General features: G+C 36.7%; 1 protein-coding gene across 3 annotated transcripts in view; it reads left to right on the forward strand.

Moving 5' to 3' along the window:
• CPNE4 (copine 4) overlaps positions 1–19,496 on the forward strand; it is a 228,719-nt gene that overhangs the window by 181,269 nt on the left and 27,954 nt on the right. For all 3 annotated transcript variants that reach the window (XM_032684440.1, XM_032684449.1, XM_032684432.1), the window contains exons 9-11: positions 2,007–2,093; positions 2,685–2,744; positions 8,144–8,277. In XM_032684440.1, coding sequence (XP_032540331.1) covers positions 2,007–2,093; positions 2,685–2,744; positions 8,144–8,277 — 281 coding nt within the window. The remainder of the gene's footprint in view (positions 1–2,006; positions 2,094–2,684; positions 2,745–8,143; positions 8,278–19,496) is intronic.

The raw sequence follows: 19,496 nt of genomic DNA on the forward strand, positions 1-19,496 counted from the left end.
GGCTTCATATAGGTCAGGCCTTGTTTAAACAAGTATTCATGTTGGAGGATGCTAAAATTAAGGAGGTGCACCTTGGATGTTCAGGGGAAAGCAATGAGATCTCTCCAGTGTATTTCAGTGTCAAAGGGAGGAACACAAATCCCATCTCCTGTTTTTATTTTCTGTTTGATATATTACAGTTTATTTATAATTTACAGACAGCACGATTTCTCTATAGGAATACTTCCAGCAGACAAATGTGTGTTAAACCATTTTGCCAGACAGCAACATATCAAGATGTGAGTGGGCAATGCTTCTGCCTTGCTGTCATATTGCTTTCCTAAATATGAGCTTATTGCACTCTGGTGCTGTGTCACAGAGTACTCTCTTTCTTTGGAGAGAAGGGCTTTTATTTCTTAAGCCTGACTGCTTCTCTTGAGTAGAGGAAAAGTATTTATGGAGGATTTTTCCTGAATATGGGGGCCCTGTGTCTACCTGTCTTCTCAGTCGGAAAATTTGTTTCACAAAGCAAATAATTGAGCTGGGAGAGCAAGCAGATGTGCTTCCTGCAGTTGGAACAGTTTTTTTGTCTTTTCCCATTCTTCACTCTGTCACCTGTCTCCAGTTCACAGTGACGAAAATATTCCTCCTCCCCTGTGCAGAAATGGTCTCATATTGCTCCAAAGCCATATATTTTGCCTTTCCTTTTTTTGATGTTTGACAAAATCTCTAAGTCTGAAATACTTCAGAGATATCCAAATAATTACTGTTAGGCAATGGTTTGAAGCTCAGTGAAATAGCTGTGGTTGTTCATAAGGTAAAAATAGTTTTACATGCTCAAACACTTTGCTAAGATATATCACGTGAACTTCATTATAGACAAGGTATTGTAACACTTAAGAAGGTTTTCACTATAGGAAAAACATTGTAACACTTAAGACATATATATGTTTTATTTCAAAATGTCATAATAGGGATTTTTAGATAATAGGTCATCCTGGTTCCTTTTGGACTTCTGTTCTTTATGTTACCCAGCATCATGTTTTCTCCCCACGCTTAAAAACACCTCTCTGAAAAAAAACAGTCATGCTATTAACCACATTTAGTAACACTTTACAGATAAAAATCTGTGTGTACAAATGCCAATGGATACTTGCATGTGCAAATGTACATTTTACTCCTGCAGTAGGAGGCATGAATAATATTGTAGATACTAGAGGTGAGGGTCTGAAAGCTTGAACCTAGTCAATCTACCTGAAACCAGAGGAAGGCAGAACATTTGAAATGGAAATTATTAAGAACCTGAGAGATGTCATGATGAGAACAAGACAATGTATTTCAGCAACAAGGTAGGATTCTTTTGCTGTAAAACTGACTATTTATAAATAAAACCATGAGAAAATTTTCAGAAAGGGATTTTATTATATTCTTAGGGTTAGTTTTCAAACGTATCAGTAATTAGTTATCTGCATCTTTGTGCAATTTTTAGTGGTTTTCTTAACTTTTTATTTTGCTGTCAGACTTACAGAAGAAACTGTTGCTCTCTTGCAAGAGAAAGCGAGACAAACCACTGATCCGAATTTCTCCAGTCTTGAGTTTAATACAAAACCCCAGTGTTACTGTGCCTGCAGTTTTGTAGCTAATACAATGCATTAGGTTGCTCCCTCCAGTATTTTCACTTAAGTGTTAAGTTTCCTCTTTTTTTCTCCTCTTAAATGATCTCAAAAGATCGTCAATCTTGCTTATGTAACACCTGAACCTACAAGACTGGAAGATGACAACAAATGAATCTCTGTATCTTTTTTAGTGCCACATCTACCTGTATATGTGCAAAGACTGATATTTGCCCTCGGCGTTTTTCTATTAAGATCATTCTCTGCATAGTTAATAGTTTTCATTTCTTCCTCTCTGTGTACCATTATTTGTTATGATTTAGTCAGCTGTGGAAATCAGACAGTGCAATTTTTGTTAATTATTTCAATTTGTACATAAATTTTCCTTCAAAGAGTGACTGCTATTTTTCACAGGTACAATGGGAATGCATTAACCCCAAGTACAAAGCAAAGAAGAAGAATTACAAGAACTCAGGCATTGTCATCCTTAACCAGTGCAAGGTAAATATATGTTTTACTCTTTGGCTGTTTCTGTGCTAAGCTCTCAGTGATATACTTTAATGGTGGTTGGAAACAACAAAACAAAGTGGAAATGCCTGTAGGATAACAATGGAAACTGATCCTCTACAAAAAGTAAAAACAAGGACTTGAATCTCAAAAGTAAGCTGACTGTCCCCAGCTCTCCTGTTTTATTTCTCTTGTCCTATCCCTGCTGTTGTACAATGGAGAAGGCAGTACTAAACTCTTGTCCCTAAAGACTTGCCAACTTTGTGTGTTTCCCTTTTAGTCCTTCTGTCATTTCTACAAAATTGCTCTTGTTCCTTCTAAATCAACAGCAGAATTTCCACTGAATTCCTACTGAAAAGAAGAGCTTGGTTCTACTTTTTATGTAAATTTTCCTTTTTTTAAGAATTTTAATATTTTCTCTGTTTATATTTTTGTTTCTGTCTCAAACTGTGTCTAATGATTTCTTCCTTTAACTTATTTTTCAGGTGGTCCCCCTCATCCTTCCAATTTATTGTTTTTTCAGGCAGCTCTCTGATATTTTATCAGTACACAGCTAAGTTGAATATCTTGCTTTCTTGTCTGCAGATCCACAAGATGCATTCTTTCTTAGATTATATCATGGGAGGCTGCCAAATACAGTTTACAGTAAGTGTCTTACTTCTCTTATTTCTTTTAAAGAAACGGAATCCCCATAGATACCACTTCATTACTTTCACAGAGAAACAATTCTTACATGCCAGTCCTTAGTAAGTTATTAAGGTCTTCTTGCAGAATGTGTTAAGGGCCAGTCTTCCTTTTCAGAATTAGTCCTCCATTAAAGCAAATTGTTTTCCCTCACATGATGCCATACATGCAGAGAGACAGTCCAGCCAAGGGCCTCTCTCTGCCAGCCTGAGGTAAATCCTGGTGCTTCATACCTCAGCCATAGCTACCAACAGTAAGATGACACTACAGGGGGACACAGTAGTAATTTAGAGCAAATCAGAAGCTGTTGAGTTCAAGAAACAGGATAAAATAATTTGCAGAGCTCTTCATAAACAGAAATACAATATTTTGCATTTCCAATTAATAATTTTGAGAAACATTTAATGTTGTGTGGTTTGATTTTTTAATTATTTTTTAATTTTGAATATAGCAAATATAATTAATATAATATATCAGTATTTCCCATAGCATAGGAATACAGATTGTGGCTGAGTTGCAGTCTGGTTTATGTGACTTCTAATTCATATCAGCTCCAGGGCTAAAGTCTATTGCAGCAAGGTTATATTCTTCTTCTGGAGATCTTTCATTTTCCTGTAGCACTCTGCCTTGTTTCTGCTCCCACATATCAAGTGTCAGACATTGGATGCTCCTAAAATGTTCTATTTCACTTTTCCCAGACAAGTCTTCATTTTCCACAAAGATTTGGAAAAAAAAAAAAAAAAAGAAATTTTTTTTTTATTTTTTCCCAACAGAAAGTTCCGGCAACAGCAGCAGGTATTGTAGTGGATTGTCTTCTTGCTTACAGGTCAGCTTTTTGAGGTGTAAAACATGCACTTTGCCTGCACATATCACAGACTCATTGGATAACACCCAGAACTGAGGACCTTGTCTCTGGTTTTGAAGGAAATACCTACTGTAGTGCTCAAAGATCTCTCTAGTTGTCTTCTTTCAAGTAAAGCATCCTGTGTAACTACCTCCCTGCCTTACCCAGCAACTTCTTCTTTTATGCCCACATGCCTGCAATGCACATTTCTCCTCCAAATCTGAAACTTGCCAGTCCCTGGAAACCTCTTTAATTTGTCTTTCCTAGCATTTCCTCCCTAAAAATATGACTGGAAGAACTCAATCATCAAATGTGTGCAAGGTCATTAGCAGAAAGACATTTATGTCTTCAAGTAATATTTGAAAGCCTTTTCTAACCAGAACATGTACTTAGGCACATGCAAAGATATAATATGCATTTCCTACAATTCTAGCTCAAGCCAGGAGCACTTCAACCATTAGAAAGTGTCTAGGGATTTACATATTAAGTTACAGCTGTGCTTTTCAAACTCTTTTTGATTCCTTCTAAATGTTTTCCAATGGAAGAGCAAGTTCTTACACAGTGCACTAGAGGGTTGTGGCAATTTGCTTGCCTTTTATTTGCTTGTCACAGGTTTCCTATTAGTAGGCTGTGAACCACGAGTTTAAAAGTGGTGGCATAAATGGGTTGAAGTGGATAGTATTGCTTCTACTATATTTTACTGTATTTCATTTTACTGAAATGAAACAAAACAATTGGTAATAGGAAGCTTAGGTAAACTCATCTGCAAAGGCAGGCCGTGAGGGCATAAAGGAAACATGAAAGATTCATTATACTGTGAACCACAGAGATCCCTGAATTACTATTGCCCTCAATGGTAAATCCAACAGCTACTGTCTTGTGTAAACTCACCGCTATCAATTTTCAACTTATACAGACTCAGGGGAAGCCATTGTGACATCTCTGTGCCTATAGATCTCTACATGCATAACCAAGTGGTTCTACTTAAAGATCATCACAAGCTGACTCTCTGCATATTTTCCTTCCTCCTCAGCATGATTGCACCAGTCAAAAATGACTGGTTATGAGATCTGTTGCTGTTTCCAGAAATGTATCAGAGGCTCTCCCATGGTCACTGAAGCAAAAGGGTGCAGCCTACAGGGGAGATATTCCATGCTCCCTTGCTTTCTGCACACATCATATAATCTCCTTTTCACATAGCCCTAATCTGATTAATTCAGACCACTGCAATAGAGGAGGCCTATTCCTTTTACTTTCCCAGATTTCCATTTTTTTGTTTTAACAGGAATGCATCTGGGATTGTTTGAAACTGTCCTGGTGCATGTATTGTTGTTGTCATTGTCTTAATATTAATGACATTTCTGTTGAGCTCATGCTGTGTACAGGCAATATGATACAACTGTGATTTGAAAGGGCACTTGTTGAGGGAGGGGAACTGGGATGCTAAGCACACATTTGATAATGAAAAGCTGTAGTATGATGTACCTCCTAATTTAAGGCAATAATGAAAGCTTTGGTAACATCACGCTGTGTGTTCTTCAGATACTTTGTACATCTATTGTAGGAACATGGTTTGTAGTTAGCAAGAATGTCTCGTGAAAAACAAAAGTAAACTTTTCGTTTGCTTTAAAACAAGTTATTAAGAAGCTTTTATCTATAGAGATCAATAGTGCTGATTCCAGTCCTCTATTTTTATGCCCTAGTTATTGCCAAACGTTGTATCTCTTATCAGACAGTGTTCCCCGCTGCAGAAGAAATGTTCAGAAGCTGGCAGTGCAAATGGGTCTGTAGTCAGAAGACATTTTCATCACTTTGGGAAATACAGCAGAAAGGATGTGTAACATGCATAAAAGGAACTGTAATAGAAAGATAGATTGGACAGATGCTCTATCAGGCAGGTCAAGGTACTGGGCAGACTGATTTGTTGCTGACAGATCTAGCAGGAGATCCCAGCTATGTGGGATGTTTTCAGTGTAATGAAAATCACCTTTTTACAAGGCTGAGGGAAAACCCCCCCAGTTACGCTCTTATTTAGCTGGGGAAGATGACTGATACATTGGAACAGATACATTAAAGATACACTGATAAAAATCAAATGTACGCACTGTAAGAAAGATTCCTACTTTGCTGCCCAAAAGATAAGTTCAGTTGTAAGATTAACATAACTTCTGTGATATGTTAACTTACTTTTACAAATCCTTATCCTGAGTATTTACACAAGACCTTAGTACTGTTGGGTAATGCTAAAAGAGCAGAGCTCTGCATTGTTATTTTGGAACTATGGCAAGTTACAGCAGCGTTCATCTTTCTTATAAGTCCTCCCCTTGAGAGTCAGAGAGTTGGATCAAATTCAAGCACACTGCATCCAAGTACAAACATTCATAAATGCTTCATCACAGGAAATTAGGAATTTTTTTTACTTATCAGCAGACCTCTACTGCAATGACCATTTCCAAAAGGAAGCTTGTTCTAGGAAGTGTTTTTTTCTTTCCCAAACACTAGCCACAAGCTTTTTTCCAAGCTCATGAAACCCACTCCTGATTCCTACACTGTGCTCTTGTTTTCATTTCCAAAGCATTTAGCCATGGCTAACAGCCATGAAGGAAGACTTGTCCGGTTTTGTTTGCTGTATCACTCAAGTCTTGTTAATGTGTTTTAGCTTTTTGAGATTATCAGTAAAAACACATACTTTAAACAACTTTACAGGAATACCCTTTGTTTCTCTATCATACAGTGACATTTTTGCACCTTCTGTAATCAAATTTAAGGTTGAATTAGTATTAGAAAAAATGTACATATTTTTAAGAAAATGTGCATACCTTTAGTAAGATTTTTAACAAATAAGTATCCCAAAACTAAGCTAGTCCATACAAGCATCCCTGGATTTACCTTAGGTTTCACGAACCAATAGTATCTCTTTCTTGCTCGAATACGTACACGTAGTGTTTCTTAGTTATGTACACTCACAGGTGCAGGCATGAGAGGTTTCCCATTGATTTATTCAAGTTAAATCAAGCTATAATTTTGGAAAAAAATCTCTATGGAAAACAAACTCAGTGCCTCAGTGAGTGAATAGCGAGTAGGAAGCAGTGGTGAAGGATTACTTTATTTGCAAGCCAAAAAGCTCATCTCTCCCGACTGAATGTGGTGAGGTGCTGGGAGTTCATAGTTGATCAAGGCAACAAAGGGATTTCCAAGCTAACTAGAGTTCAGTTTCTTCAGAGATAGAGGTGGAATATCAAGAACAGTGGGGGAAAACCATGTTTTGTTGACCTACTATGATATTTCCCTTTTACTTTTTAGCTACAAAAAATAAGTTTCAGGAGGACTGTGTAGTTTTTTGGAGGCAGCATGAAAATATCATTTCATTTTCATTTTAGAGCTGCATAAAATAGTGTTCCCTGTGCCAAGCAGAGGTTGCAGCTGGGGAAGCTGCACATTTGCACAGGCAAGCTGGGCCTTCAGAGTTCTTTTTGCAGGCTTCAGCAAGACCCTTTCTTACCTTTCAACTACACTGTAAAACTGAAAACTAAACTCTGTGCCTTTGTTTATTGAATATTCAAGTGTAATGGGTTTTTTAGAGGAATAGGTTATTGGAAAAAATCACGAGGAAATTTTGAAATCTTATAAATTTGTATAAAGTGTTTTGAAACACTTTAGGATTCTTGTTTAAGAATTCCTAAACAACTCCTTTTAGGAATTCCTATAAAGCAGCATCAAAAATTCAGCAGAGGACTTTTTGATCCATGACGGTCATATCACAGGAAAATGCATGCCAGAGTACATCTTCAGTGAGAAGTATAAAGAGCATTTTAAAAGGGAGAAATTAATTTGAAGAGGATTCATTAATATTTGCTTTTGCATTGACTGCTTCCCACAATGTTCTCTAAGCTTTTTCATACAACAAAAAAAACCTGTGAAGGATTCAAGCTTTGTTTTTACACTGTGGCTCACATTTAAGCTTGCTATCAACTGTGAAATTGGGAGGGTTAATTATTTAATGCTTAGATGTTTTGAAGACAAAAAAATACCAGACAGGCAATATCTGCTACTACAGCCACAGTAAGGATTAAAGAACTAAGAAATGCCCCTAATTTTAGTTTTAATTTATAGTTTTAGTAGGACCCTTAACTCTCCAGGGACGTTTTTGCTGCAAAGCTTTTATGTACTGAACATCAACTTAGCTGGAATAATTTAATTAAGTATGAGAACCTAGAGATAGTTAAATTGATTCATTTGTATTAGAAAATGTTTTCCCTCATAGAATAGCAATGCAGGCAATTTTTTTTCTAATTGTGCCATTTCAGTTTTATTAGCTCTTATTTTATAGACTGTCATTTGCTTCTAAATGTATTTATCAGTACTATCCTACTACACATTTGATTAAGTACACTGTAAAATGACCTTTGCTTTAAGGCTGCAGACTCTACAGCAAACTGTTTCTGGTGAAGATATGTGGTTGATGTGGATATGCTCAGAAGAGCTTTGCAAGACATTGACTTTTCTTCTTTTCCAGGTAGCTATAGATTTCACTGCATCAAATGGTGATCCTAGGAACAGCTGCTCACTGCACTACATCCACCCCTATCAACCCAATGAGTATTTGAAAGCATTGGTAGCTGTTGGGGAGATTTGCCAAGACTATGACAGGTAAATAACCACATTTGATTACAGAATTGTCTTTAGAAAGTGTTTTCACAATGCGAAATCAATGACTACCTTGTGGCTGGCTGCAGAAGATCCATGTTTAGGCACTTAAGAAGAATGACTGCACATCAGAAAGATTAGTCTAGCTTAACCTGCTTTTGAGAGTGACAGTGAGTTTAGATTAGCTTCATGATAAAGAAAGGCACAGTTCTTGGCAGTTTGGCTGATTTGTGTGTTAAGGTTCAGGTTTGTATTCACATGCTAAAACTACATATTGGAGTGGAATTTTCTGTGTCTATATGTTCAAGTTTATAAACTTGAAGCCTGTGTCACAGATGCTGGTAGCATCCTTTCTGATACATTTGGTAGTCTGTTTCTATCCCATCCTACAAAACAGTGTTCCTGAGAAGTTGTGTCCAAAACTGAATTTGAAGTTGCCTAAACTGCTTACAGACCATGTCTATTCTTAGAAGTAAACACATGGACTTTTTCAGTGTTCTCCTGGCCTGTCGACTATTACACTCTCTTCTAAAATAAATATTAAAAGGTAGTGATAATGTGTGTACAAAACATGCTTTTAAATAAATAAACAAATGCAGGGAATTGGACCAAATATGCTTTGATTACATTATATACTTCTGTTGCTTTCAAATAGGCTGCCTGCTTCTATCAAATTAATTGTGTATTATTAATCTAATTATTGGTAATTGGTTCATTTCCTTAAATGTTCTTTCTCTGGTGGTGAGGCATAGTGTCTTACACAACTATTCTTTCTAATCTTTGCACATGTAATAGATATCCACCCCCCACTTTGCTATGTGTAAATACCAAATCTCAAGAAAACAATGGTATTCGCAGTGAAATTTCAGTTATACTTTCTGTATAAATTGTGGAGTGACTTCAGTCTTTTACATGTCACATATACCAATTAGTCTGCTCAAAGGCACTTCCATTTGCATGGTAATGAGATATCTTCTCAAAGAATAATAAGGAAAATGTTATCCTGATACAATTTCTGTAAGAATTTGATGGTCAAACTTAGTCAATAAGTCTGAGAAAATTAATATTTTATTGTGAGCTGATAATTCCCCAGTAACTGTCTAGGAATTTAGTAATTATTAGCAATAATTCAGAGATTAATGTACTTCAAAAAAGGGAAAGTAATAAAATGGGCTGGTTTATTCACACAGAATTTCTTATTTTATCACTTAAGGTGTATTTTTTAGTTAATAGTTAAGTGGCACGGTCCTTCCTATACAGAAATATTAACCCCAAATCAGGATTCTTCTCTCAATATATTTCAATCAGTAAAAAAATAATAGTCAGTTATTTTTTAAATGAAATCATCAGCATCATTCTGTTCTATTGTGCTGCAGAAAATGCCTGTTGATGCTAATCAGCACAACTAAGGCTGTATGAGCTATGGACTAGGGCTGAACAAAAGTCAGAAGTTCTTTCCCTTGGGAAATGTTACCTTTCTGGCATGTATTTGACCTGTACAAGTTCTCAAGTTGCGACACTATAAATATATTCCCATGGACAAGTTGATTCAACATAGTCAGGGCTTTCTGATCAAAACTTCAAGTAAGGACCTTTTCTTTATACTTGCACATTTTGAATCCAGCAAATTGGAAATGAGAACTTAAAATTTTTCAAAAGAAGGAAAGAAATTAAGAGGAGCAGACCTTCACAAAAATGATCTACAAGTTCTGTACTGGACTTTATAGTGTTGAGTGGCAGCCTTAAGATGTATGAGCACATATGACCTACAAAACAAATCTTTTGTATATGCAATTTAAAAAGTATAAAAATATCAGTAAAAATCTGAAATGTGGCACAGATCCATAACTGCTCCAGTGAGTCCAGTTGTGCTTCAAATAATGGAGCAGGATTTCTGTTCCAGATTAAGATCAGCCAGAGGTGAAAAGAAGGACTTGCTTAACCTCTAAGGGCTGTTTAGAGCCAGAGTGCAATCAGTTGCATGGCGTGACATGTCTTTAGTAAGATTAAAATATAAGACCACGCAGATGGCAGTGCTCTTAACCTGAAGTTTTATAGATTGTACCCATCAAATATCTCAGATAGGTGGAACTGGCTGATTTCAATCCAAACCAAGGAAAATGGAGTGGTTTTCACTGGGTCTCAGGATTAATATATTTGAATCAAATGAAAGAATAGTTGAATGAAGTAAAATCTGTTGTTTGTAATGCTTTCTGCATTCCAGTAGCACTGCTGTAGAGTGTTAAGTACTTTAGTACTTTTGCTACTTATATACCAACAGACTGCTTTTTTAAATTCGAAAAACAAAAATAAAAAGGGGCCTGTGGTTATTAATTAAACTACTTCTTTGATTGGAAACATTCAATTTATTTGTATTTTGGGAGGAATTGGATTGGCAAGTAATACTCAAGACTCAGTACTCAAAATGCATATTTTTTCTTTATATAATCTAGTTATTTCTGTCGATCAAGCCAAGTCTTCTCATAATTTATGTTTCTGTACATATCAGCACAATATAATGTATCTAAGTAATTAATGCTCCAAATTAAGTGCTGTCTCACATCCCTTGATACAGTGGAATAAACCCTGCTCATCCAAAAGCCAGTTTATCTGTATGGTTCAGAGATTCCTGAAACGGTTAAATAAATAGCACCGTTTTGCCTAGCTAAGCGTGAAGGAATAAGATTCATTCTTTTATCAGCAATATTCAGAGAATGAGAAAGAGATGTTGATTATACCCTGACTGTAGAAATGCTGCAGTCCTATAGGAATTGGCCAGTCTGATAATGGTATGGGAAATGGAAGAGCTATTCACCTGCACAAAATACTTAATACTTTATCTATATGGTGGAATTGTTTCAGGCTATAACAACATTTTTCATAAAAGAGAAGATAAAGTGTCTAGGTGATATAATCAGTGGCTAAGCAACAGCAGCAAGGGATCATAACGGAAGGAGAAACATTCATTAGTTTTAAGAAATTAGGTTCTAACATGTAGTTAGAAATACTGGAAAGGGGAAAACACATTAAAAACTTATTGAAAATATTTGGTAAAATAATCAGACAGGTCCATGAAGAAAAATTTATTTTAAGATAAATGACTCATGAATGTTTAAACATGACCTCATGAAGCAATAAGTGAAAAATGCATGTTTCTGTTTAAACATTTTCAGAAGCTTTCTTTTATATTAAAAATTATATCACTGGTATAATTTTACCTTCAAATTGTGCAAGTCTACTCCACCGTTTTCTAGCATAGAGAAGCAGGTGAAAATTATGAAAGTCACAGGGCACTGAATTGTTTAATGTTTTAAAGGATCATTTAATATTTATTTTTTACCTTAGTAATTTCTGTATTGAGTTCTCTGGATCAGAAGTCAAATCAAATGATTTCTGGTGACCAGGAATATCAGCTTAGCCAGGATCCTGAAAAATCAGTTGATCACTACTAAATATGCATATATTCACTCTACATGTTTTGAACAATGAGTTAGCGAGTGTACTTAAGGCAGATGAGGTTACATCTAACTCTTTGTGCTGGCTTGGAGCTTCTAAGGAGGCCCCTTCAAGGGAATGCTGTTTTCAAAAGGTAGATGACATGCATCTTTACTGGTTGAATACCCAGATGTGAGGAAAAGCAAACTCATTCATCAGTTGAAATAAAAGAACTGTGACCAAAAGCTTATAAAAGACATGAAACTCTCCAAGTTACGTAATAATAATTTTGAATGTGTCCTATTCTCCATGGCAGCTCTTCCCCCTATACTTTTCATTTGAATCATAAGATGGTCCCCTGCTCAGCATGGAACAACAACACCATTTTGTAAGGCAGAGAAGCCTATGAATAAACTGGGGAGTCAGGAAGCACTTACTTTCCCCTGTGTCCCAGCATAAGGTCTGGCCATGTCCTAACTGCAAGTCAGGACCTGTATATACCTGTATATACCTCTTTGTATATACAACTAGAGTTCCACTGTGTATTAATATATAGGTATGCATATAACATATAGGAATTATATATACTTATATAATATTTGTTTTTAACACTGAACCATTGAGTAAAAAAAAATTGATTTCTCTTTTGTGCTGTTTTATACCTTCCCTCTGGCAGAACAGAGCCATATGTCACAATAACAACAGTGTACAGTTTATTGAAATGGCTGGTCCTTTGATCTTAATGATTTGTTTTACCAGTGCTGGAATACAAGCAACTAGCCATCAGTGTAGCTCATCTTTCATTCTGCAGCGATTACTGTTTCCATCAAAGGAAAAAGGTCTGGAGTGGGACTGTAAATAGCTTGTTTGTAAGGATAAATGCTTTACATGTACACAATGCTAAAGGCTGAAATACTTCCTAAAGGATCTTACATGATTACAGGTTTTAATGATGATACTGTGGGTGAAGCCCATGGCAGGACTTGAAAATCTGCTCCTGACTTTGAAATCTGATTTCTGCAGTTAGTAGCTTTCCTTTTGCTTGTGCTTGTTACGAATCTCATTATATTACATTAAATATTTATCTTTGAATTAAAACTTCTGATTCATCAAGACACTAGACCTTATTATCTAATCCCATTGAATAAAGTCTGACTCAAGCAAATACTGAGGAATTACGCAAAATACAGATGGCACTGAGATGGAATTAAGAGTTTTACTGAATTTGAACTTTTTTGTTAATTGTTCACCTCACACCCAAATGCTCAGTGCCTCCCATTTACCTGGATGATTTTAATGATTTTTTTTAGGCATAGTTTTATGTTTGTTCATACATTTAGAGTTCTTCATTGGATTAATAAAAAGCATTCACAAACATGTGAGAATCAGCTTTTGTGTAGTCAAATAAATACTCATACCTTGAAAAAGACAAAGGTTAGATGTATTTTATCAAATGCTTTTAAGCATCTACTGCATTAGTTATTTGTGGAACTTCCCATTCTTGATAGGCCATCCCCATTCTGATCTAAGCACTCAACTTGTGTTTCCGTATGTTTGGCCACATAGTTTTGTAAAATCATGTAATAGAATTGGTCTTCATCTTATTTGTATTCAAAATCTATTTCAGAAGTTAGTTCTTAATTATTTTAAATTCCTATGGTTTTTTATTCACTCTTAATGGTACTGTAGATTTTTCTTCAGTTAAAGGGCCCTTGAAACACATGGAAGATAAATTATGTTTCCTGATACTTTTTTCATTTAGGCAAATAACCTCTTTAACTGTAAATCCTCAAATAGCTTCTCGAAACTGACATTCACACTGAGATCATATGTTAGCAAATAAACTGCTTGTGTAAAACACACTTGACTAGCAACCTCCTCAAAGGCCACTAATGAGCAAAGAGTACATTATTCCTGCAAAGGGCAGTAATTATTTATGTGTAGAGCTCTACAAAATACTTCGGAGTATAAAATTTAGAAACTGGGCCACATTCCACGAAAGATATGAAGAATCTGAAGTCAGTCTGAGTTGCAACATTAGCTTCTGCAAACAATGAATTGCAGCAGTTGCTGAGTAGATGCAAAGATTGCTCTGTAGGATTTCTTCTTTATATTTTAGGCCTAAGCAAGTACGTTCACTATGACTGAAAACTGTATGTGAGACCTTCCTTCCCTCATGCAGTAAAGTGCACTTGAAAATTAAGACGGGGAAAAAATGAAAGGAGAAAATAAAAGGTCAAGGGTTCCCAGTCCAGCACGTCCCTTTCAGTGTAGATCCAAGAAGTGATGAAACGCAAGTCCAGTGAAAGGTCCAGCTGTCCCACAAACACATTTTCTGAGGTACCAGCAGAGGGCAGTTAGGGAGGAGAAATAGGAGAAGGTATGTGAAATGCAGTACCTGTTATGGAAGTCATATCTAAATCAGTGCATCAGTCCCAAATACAAGTATCAGTCCATACTTAAATACTGTGGTTTCAATTAAGGCTTTAGTGGAAAGAGATTCCAGAGTTTACAGCTTGTTGTCTGCTTTAGTAATCAGAGCCTCATCTCCAAGAATTACTTAACACGTCATTTCATCCTGAAGCCATGACTGGGTTTGTGGATGAAGACTCAGAAAGTTACCATGGCTGGAAGGATCTGTATTAAATACCTTGAGACAGTTTTTCCCCACACAAGGAGAAAAGCAGAAACTTGCTTTGATTGAGATAGTGGTATAGTAGTAGTTAATTAAAACTGGGGCAAAAGAATGATGCACAGAATAACTGGCACTATACGTGACACTAAATATTTCATGAAATCCCTACATAGAGCTGTTAAAATGTAGAGATGTTAAAATTTTATCTACTCATGCAGATCAATAAATAAAAATATGCGTAATTATTAATATCTCCCTTTATCACTTTAATTAAAGAAACAACCTTTCTGGAGGCTGTTAAGCAAAAAAGCTGCTTAGCATATCTAAACAAGTTTAAAAACCTTGAGGGAAAAGACATGAACCCTTTTATTTAGTGCTTTAGTAGGACCAAATTTGCATAGACATACAACAGAATAAAAATAGAAAAACAGTAACCTGTACAGAAAAACTTGTGGCTTATGTTTATCAGTAAGCTCAGATGTGGGTAAACGTATTCTGAAGTGTTTGGATAACCCAGGACTAGAACTTCACTGGTGAAAAGGAATTGCTAATACTTTCAATCATCAAACTGGATTGAAAATCCTTGTATTTAATGGCTGAGGACCTAGACTGGCACAATTATATAATATATACAAAAACATAGTTCGTATTTGCCTATGCAAAACCTGTATTTGCAGACTACTGCCACACAGGGGTTTCTACAATCACCACTTTTTATTCCAAGAATCATAACTGTGTTGGGGAGATGACTTCGTAACAGTGTGTGTGTGTATGTATTTACCTGCAGGCCCTTTATCTGGGCAGATACTGTCAATTCTTACAGCTCTGCCTTTTCCATTGTGAAATTTTCATCTTTTCGTCTTCTTTGTGGTGCCTCTTCTTCCAGGAACTCAGTTCCTATGCCAGTGCACCAGTCACAAGCAGTCCCTCCCAAGTTTCTTTTGCTAAGAAACTGCTTAGCTGCAGTTTCCTCCAAATGCTTTTCTGGGACCTCTGCTGCATTCTGTCAGCTGGCAGATACATCAAAATCTGAACATGGCTTTTCCATGCAGTCTTTAGTATTTCTCAATTCATGTTGAAATCTCCTCTGTGGAAGAGCATTGGTCTGTGCAGTACTTGACACTTTTCTACAACTGTGCAGACTGCTGGGATTTCTCTGTCAAAATTCCTTTCTGAAGAAAATTATGTGAAGTATAATACCCTGCAAAAATTTCATGCCACCTACTGCTGTAAAGACTAGACATCTGTAAATAAAAAGTAGATGTGCATAAACGAACAATTTCTCTTGTCATTTTCACTGATGCCATTTGATACTGATCTAGTACATCTTCAGTCAGTGCAACCATTTCCACAATTTCAGAAGCGTGAGTTTCCTCCTCGCATTATTAAGGATATAACTATTCTAGTCACCCACTCCATTATATTAACATAGAGCTGCGAAGCAAATTATTCACATTTGGAAACCCATCTGTGGGGTAAATGAACACCATGTTCTAAATCTTCTCATGCAAGTTTTCTCCTTTACAGAAAGTCAACACCTTTTTTCTGAGTTGACCTTAACAGGATATTTGTGAGTCCAATTGATCTCAGTTAAAGCCAGGCTATTCTTGTGGATTAGATTCCATTTATTATCTTACTACTCCCTCCAAATTATTGTGAAACTAACCTTGATATGAGATTCCAAATTATCAGAATAGAGGATAGTAGCCCATTTCCTCCTGCATATCCAGTGATGCCTAGCTGAATGTTTAGTCATCGGTGTACTTCACTTAGGGTACTCCTTTAACTTGTTTAGGTATTGTTCTTCATTTTGACTTAATGTCATTCTGATTTTGATAAAATTTCATCAACAGCTCATTTGATCACATTAAATCACAGTATAATCTCTATAACAGTTTTGTCCTGCTTATCCTAGAAAGCTCATTTTCATGTTGAGAGCATTTGATGAGAAATTCCTCTCCCCACAACTCTCTGTATACATATGCCAATGCAGTCCTGTATTCCCCTCTTTCCAGCACACCCCTTATAAATAGGTATTTTCTGATAGAAAATTGTTGCAGAGGAAGGTCTCTGACCAACCCTTTCCAATGTAATTTGTAAAAAAGGACAAAATTACGTGCCTACATGGCAAAGCTTTTGTTCTTGTGGTTGCTGAGTGCAGTACACACTGTAAACCACACTCGTCTTTCAAGAGGGCAGGGCCCCATCACTGTTCAGTTTGGAGTTCTTCACGATCTGTACCTTATGTGACGGAATTCAGCCTGCTGCCTGCAGTGTTGTCTTCAAGATCTGTCAAGTTTTAAACGTCTGAAATTGCAATTTGTGTGAGAATGACCTTTTCAGTGATGGCACAATTTTCCATGTATGATCCCACAGATAAGCAATTCCCTATAGAGTTAGGAATTTTGGAAGGTACTGGGACATATGTGCAACCCCTTAAATACAGAAGACTGTCTGAAAACTGCCTGGTTTGAGAAGTTAAATATATCAGTGTAGCCTCTGGCAGCATCCCCTTCCCTAGTTTATTCCCAGTAATAAAGTCTCATTTCTTTTTCAAGATGCATTTTACTGGGTCATTCATGTAGGCATAAATCAGGTCATTGCAATTTATTTGTCATCTTGCAGGGAAGGTTGACATTTTGTCTCACCTTCCTGAATATGTCATTTTATTAGGCTATCCTTCTGGCAAGTGATAGATATTGCTGCCATTTCATTTTGCTTAACCCACTCCTCCCTCAAGCTCTGATGACTTTTTTTTTCTGTGGCTATTGACTTTTTCCCAGCCTAATAATTTCTGAGTTCACTGGTATTTTTACCTTGCAGAGCTTCTTTTGCAATTCTTTTAATATTAACAAAGGGAAGGTCAAACCCATTCTACCTGAATTTGGCTTTGTTAGTTATTTCATGAGTTGATGCCTTTTGGTGGTTAGCTTCAGGGAATTTGTATTCCCTTGCTTCATTAACTATTTCCCTGGTAGGTGAGACAGGCATTCCCTCATTTTTTTTTTTGAAACCCAATTACATGACAGTATCTATTTCTCAGTGTTCAGCAGATTCCAGCTCCCCTAAGACGCCTGAGTGCTGTAATTAAACATAGTGAGTGAATTTTAATGTCGGGATTTTGCACACGATTATGTAGCATTCCTGTGACAGACCAAACAGTGTAAGTGTTGCAGTGATTTACCCTTGATTTGCATGCTTCCAGCTCTCTTTTGTGAATAAGATGTATGATAATCAGCTCTTGCTTGCTGCTCCATTTAAAAATCACTGTGCATTATGAACTGAATGCCAAGCCATGTTAGGTACAGAGCGAGTTTGATTAAACACACAGTAACCTGGCTATAACCAGAGATGTGGTTGTATTGAACCAGGCATAACCACACAGTGAATATGTGGTGACAGAAGAGCAATCCGCAATCCCTCAGGGAGGAATACACATTAGGAGGTGCAAATGCTGCTGCTGAACTCTTGTGGTCCTTCTGACTCTGACTGGGGCAGGCTGAGAGCTGGACCACAGCCTGGCTCTGCCCCCAACCCATCCTGGAGGAGCACAAGTGGCTATGCAAGACTGCAAGTGGTGAAGTGGATGGGCACTGGTCCCTTCCACTGAAATGGTTTTATTTAGCCCTATTTGATCATAGAATCATAGAATAACCTGGGTGGCAGGGGACCTTGAAGATCATCTAGTTGCAATCCCCCTGCCATCACACAGATCATGTCTGTTATTTACCTAGCTCTGCTTGCAAAGCAGGAACTGAAAATGTTTAAATATTTCAAATGATTTCTGTATTTTCTTTGGAACTGCTGTTAATCCCTGTAAGCTGTTATGATTCAGAATTTGCTGGCATCAAGCCCTTCTCTGATAAGTACTAAATAATACACTCAGGAACATGATTCATTCATATGCTTTAGAAAAGGAACACTTAATTCAGCTCATATTCTTCCAGTTCACTCTCTGAACATGAAAGATTACAATTTTAATTGAGTTTAGAGAGGACTCTGTTTTGTTTGTGGCGTTTGCTGTTTACTCCTTTTTCTTTTCCTTTCCCCTTTCCTCTCTGTTCTCCCTCTCTTCCTTTTCCTCTGCCCCTTCCCCCTCTTTCTCCCCTTCCTTACATTCACACTTTTTTCAATTACATGTGTAACACATACTTTTCTTTTATTTTGTCAATTTGAAATTTCTTTCTAATAGAGGAAAATTATCTCATCATGGGAAAAGTATGTCGAGCAGAGCAGATCTACAGTTTATTCTTTTAAGACTGGAATTGAAAATGAAAGGCGTAATAATTGATTTTGCTGCATCCAGCATAGCGCTTTTAAAATATTTCCCTGATAATTCTGATCTGACCCAAAACCAAAATTACAAGTGACAGCTTAATATCCAGGGATTCTAGTCAGGTATTTTCCTTGGAAGAATTTCAAAGAGCTGTAAATTTAAGATGCTCAGACATTTGCAACTAAAAATGGGTTCTTAGTGTTTCTTTCTCCCCACTCCAAGTTTTTCCCTTTTCCCCCCATTCACTGCATCATTAGTACTGCTAGTGCTACTATGTTGTTCTAGCATAAAGTGAGCAGGTTTTCATGCTGGTGGTTTCCAAGGTCAGTTAAGTAGCATCCATACAAATTGCTGCATTGACTTCAGGAGGAAAAAGGTAAGCAAAACTATAGCTACATACCAAAGGCCTTTCATGAGCACCAGTTGAAAATAGCCCCAAACGACTTGTGTAAGTAGCTAGCTAGAAGTTTATCTTTCAGAATGAATTAATGGCATATAGAATGGCTTAGGTCTTTTTCCCTCCTGTATTTACTCCATAAAAATAAGAACTCAGATTCCCAACTTCAATTTTTAAAAGGTACTCATTTTCACAGAACAGAGTCCTGGCAGCCCTCGTTTTCCTCTTTGAATAGAGGTATTGCCACACTGGTGAGTATCGCAAGCATCATTTATGCTTGCAGCTTCTGAGGAAGTTCCAAAATGTCTCTAATGAGCGAGTGGCTAATTATTTGACCCAGTGGAAGAGTTTGTTCCTCCTCATTACTAGGAATAGCAAATCCTTTTCAGAATAAACCTAGTATCCAGGTTTCAATAATACTACATGTCAGAGGGCACCAGTGGTTAATGAGACAAGATTTTGAAATGTTCTTTATTTTG

This window comes from Chiroxiphia lanceolata, chromosome 1 (genome assembly GCF_009829145.1).
Source record: "Chiroxiphia lanceolata isolate bChiLan1 chromosome 1, bChiLan1.pri, whole genome shotgun sequence".
Classification (NCBI taxonomy): Eukaryota; Metazoa; Chordata; class Aves; order Passeriformes; family Pipridae; genus Chiroxiphia; species Chiroxiphia lanceolata.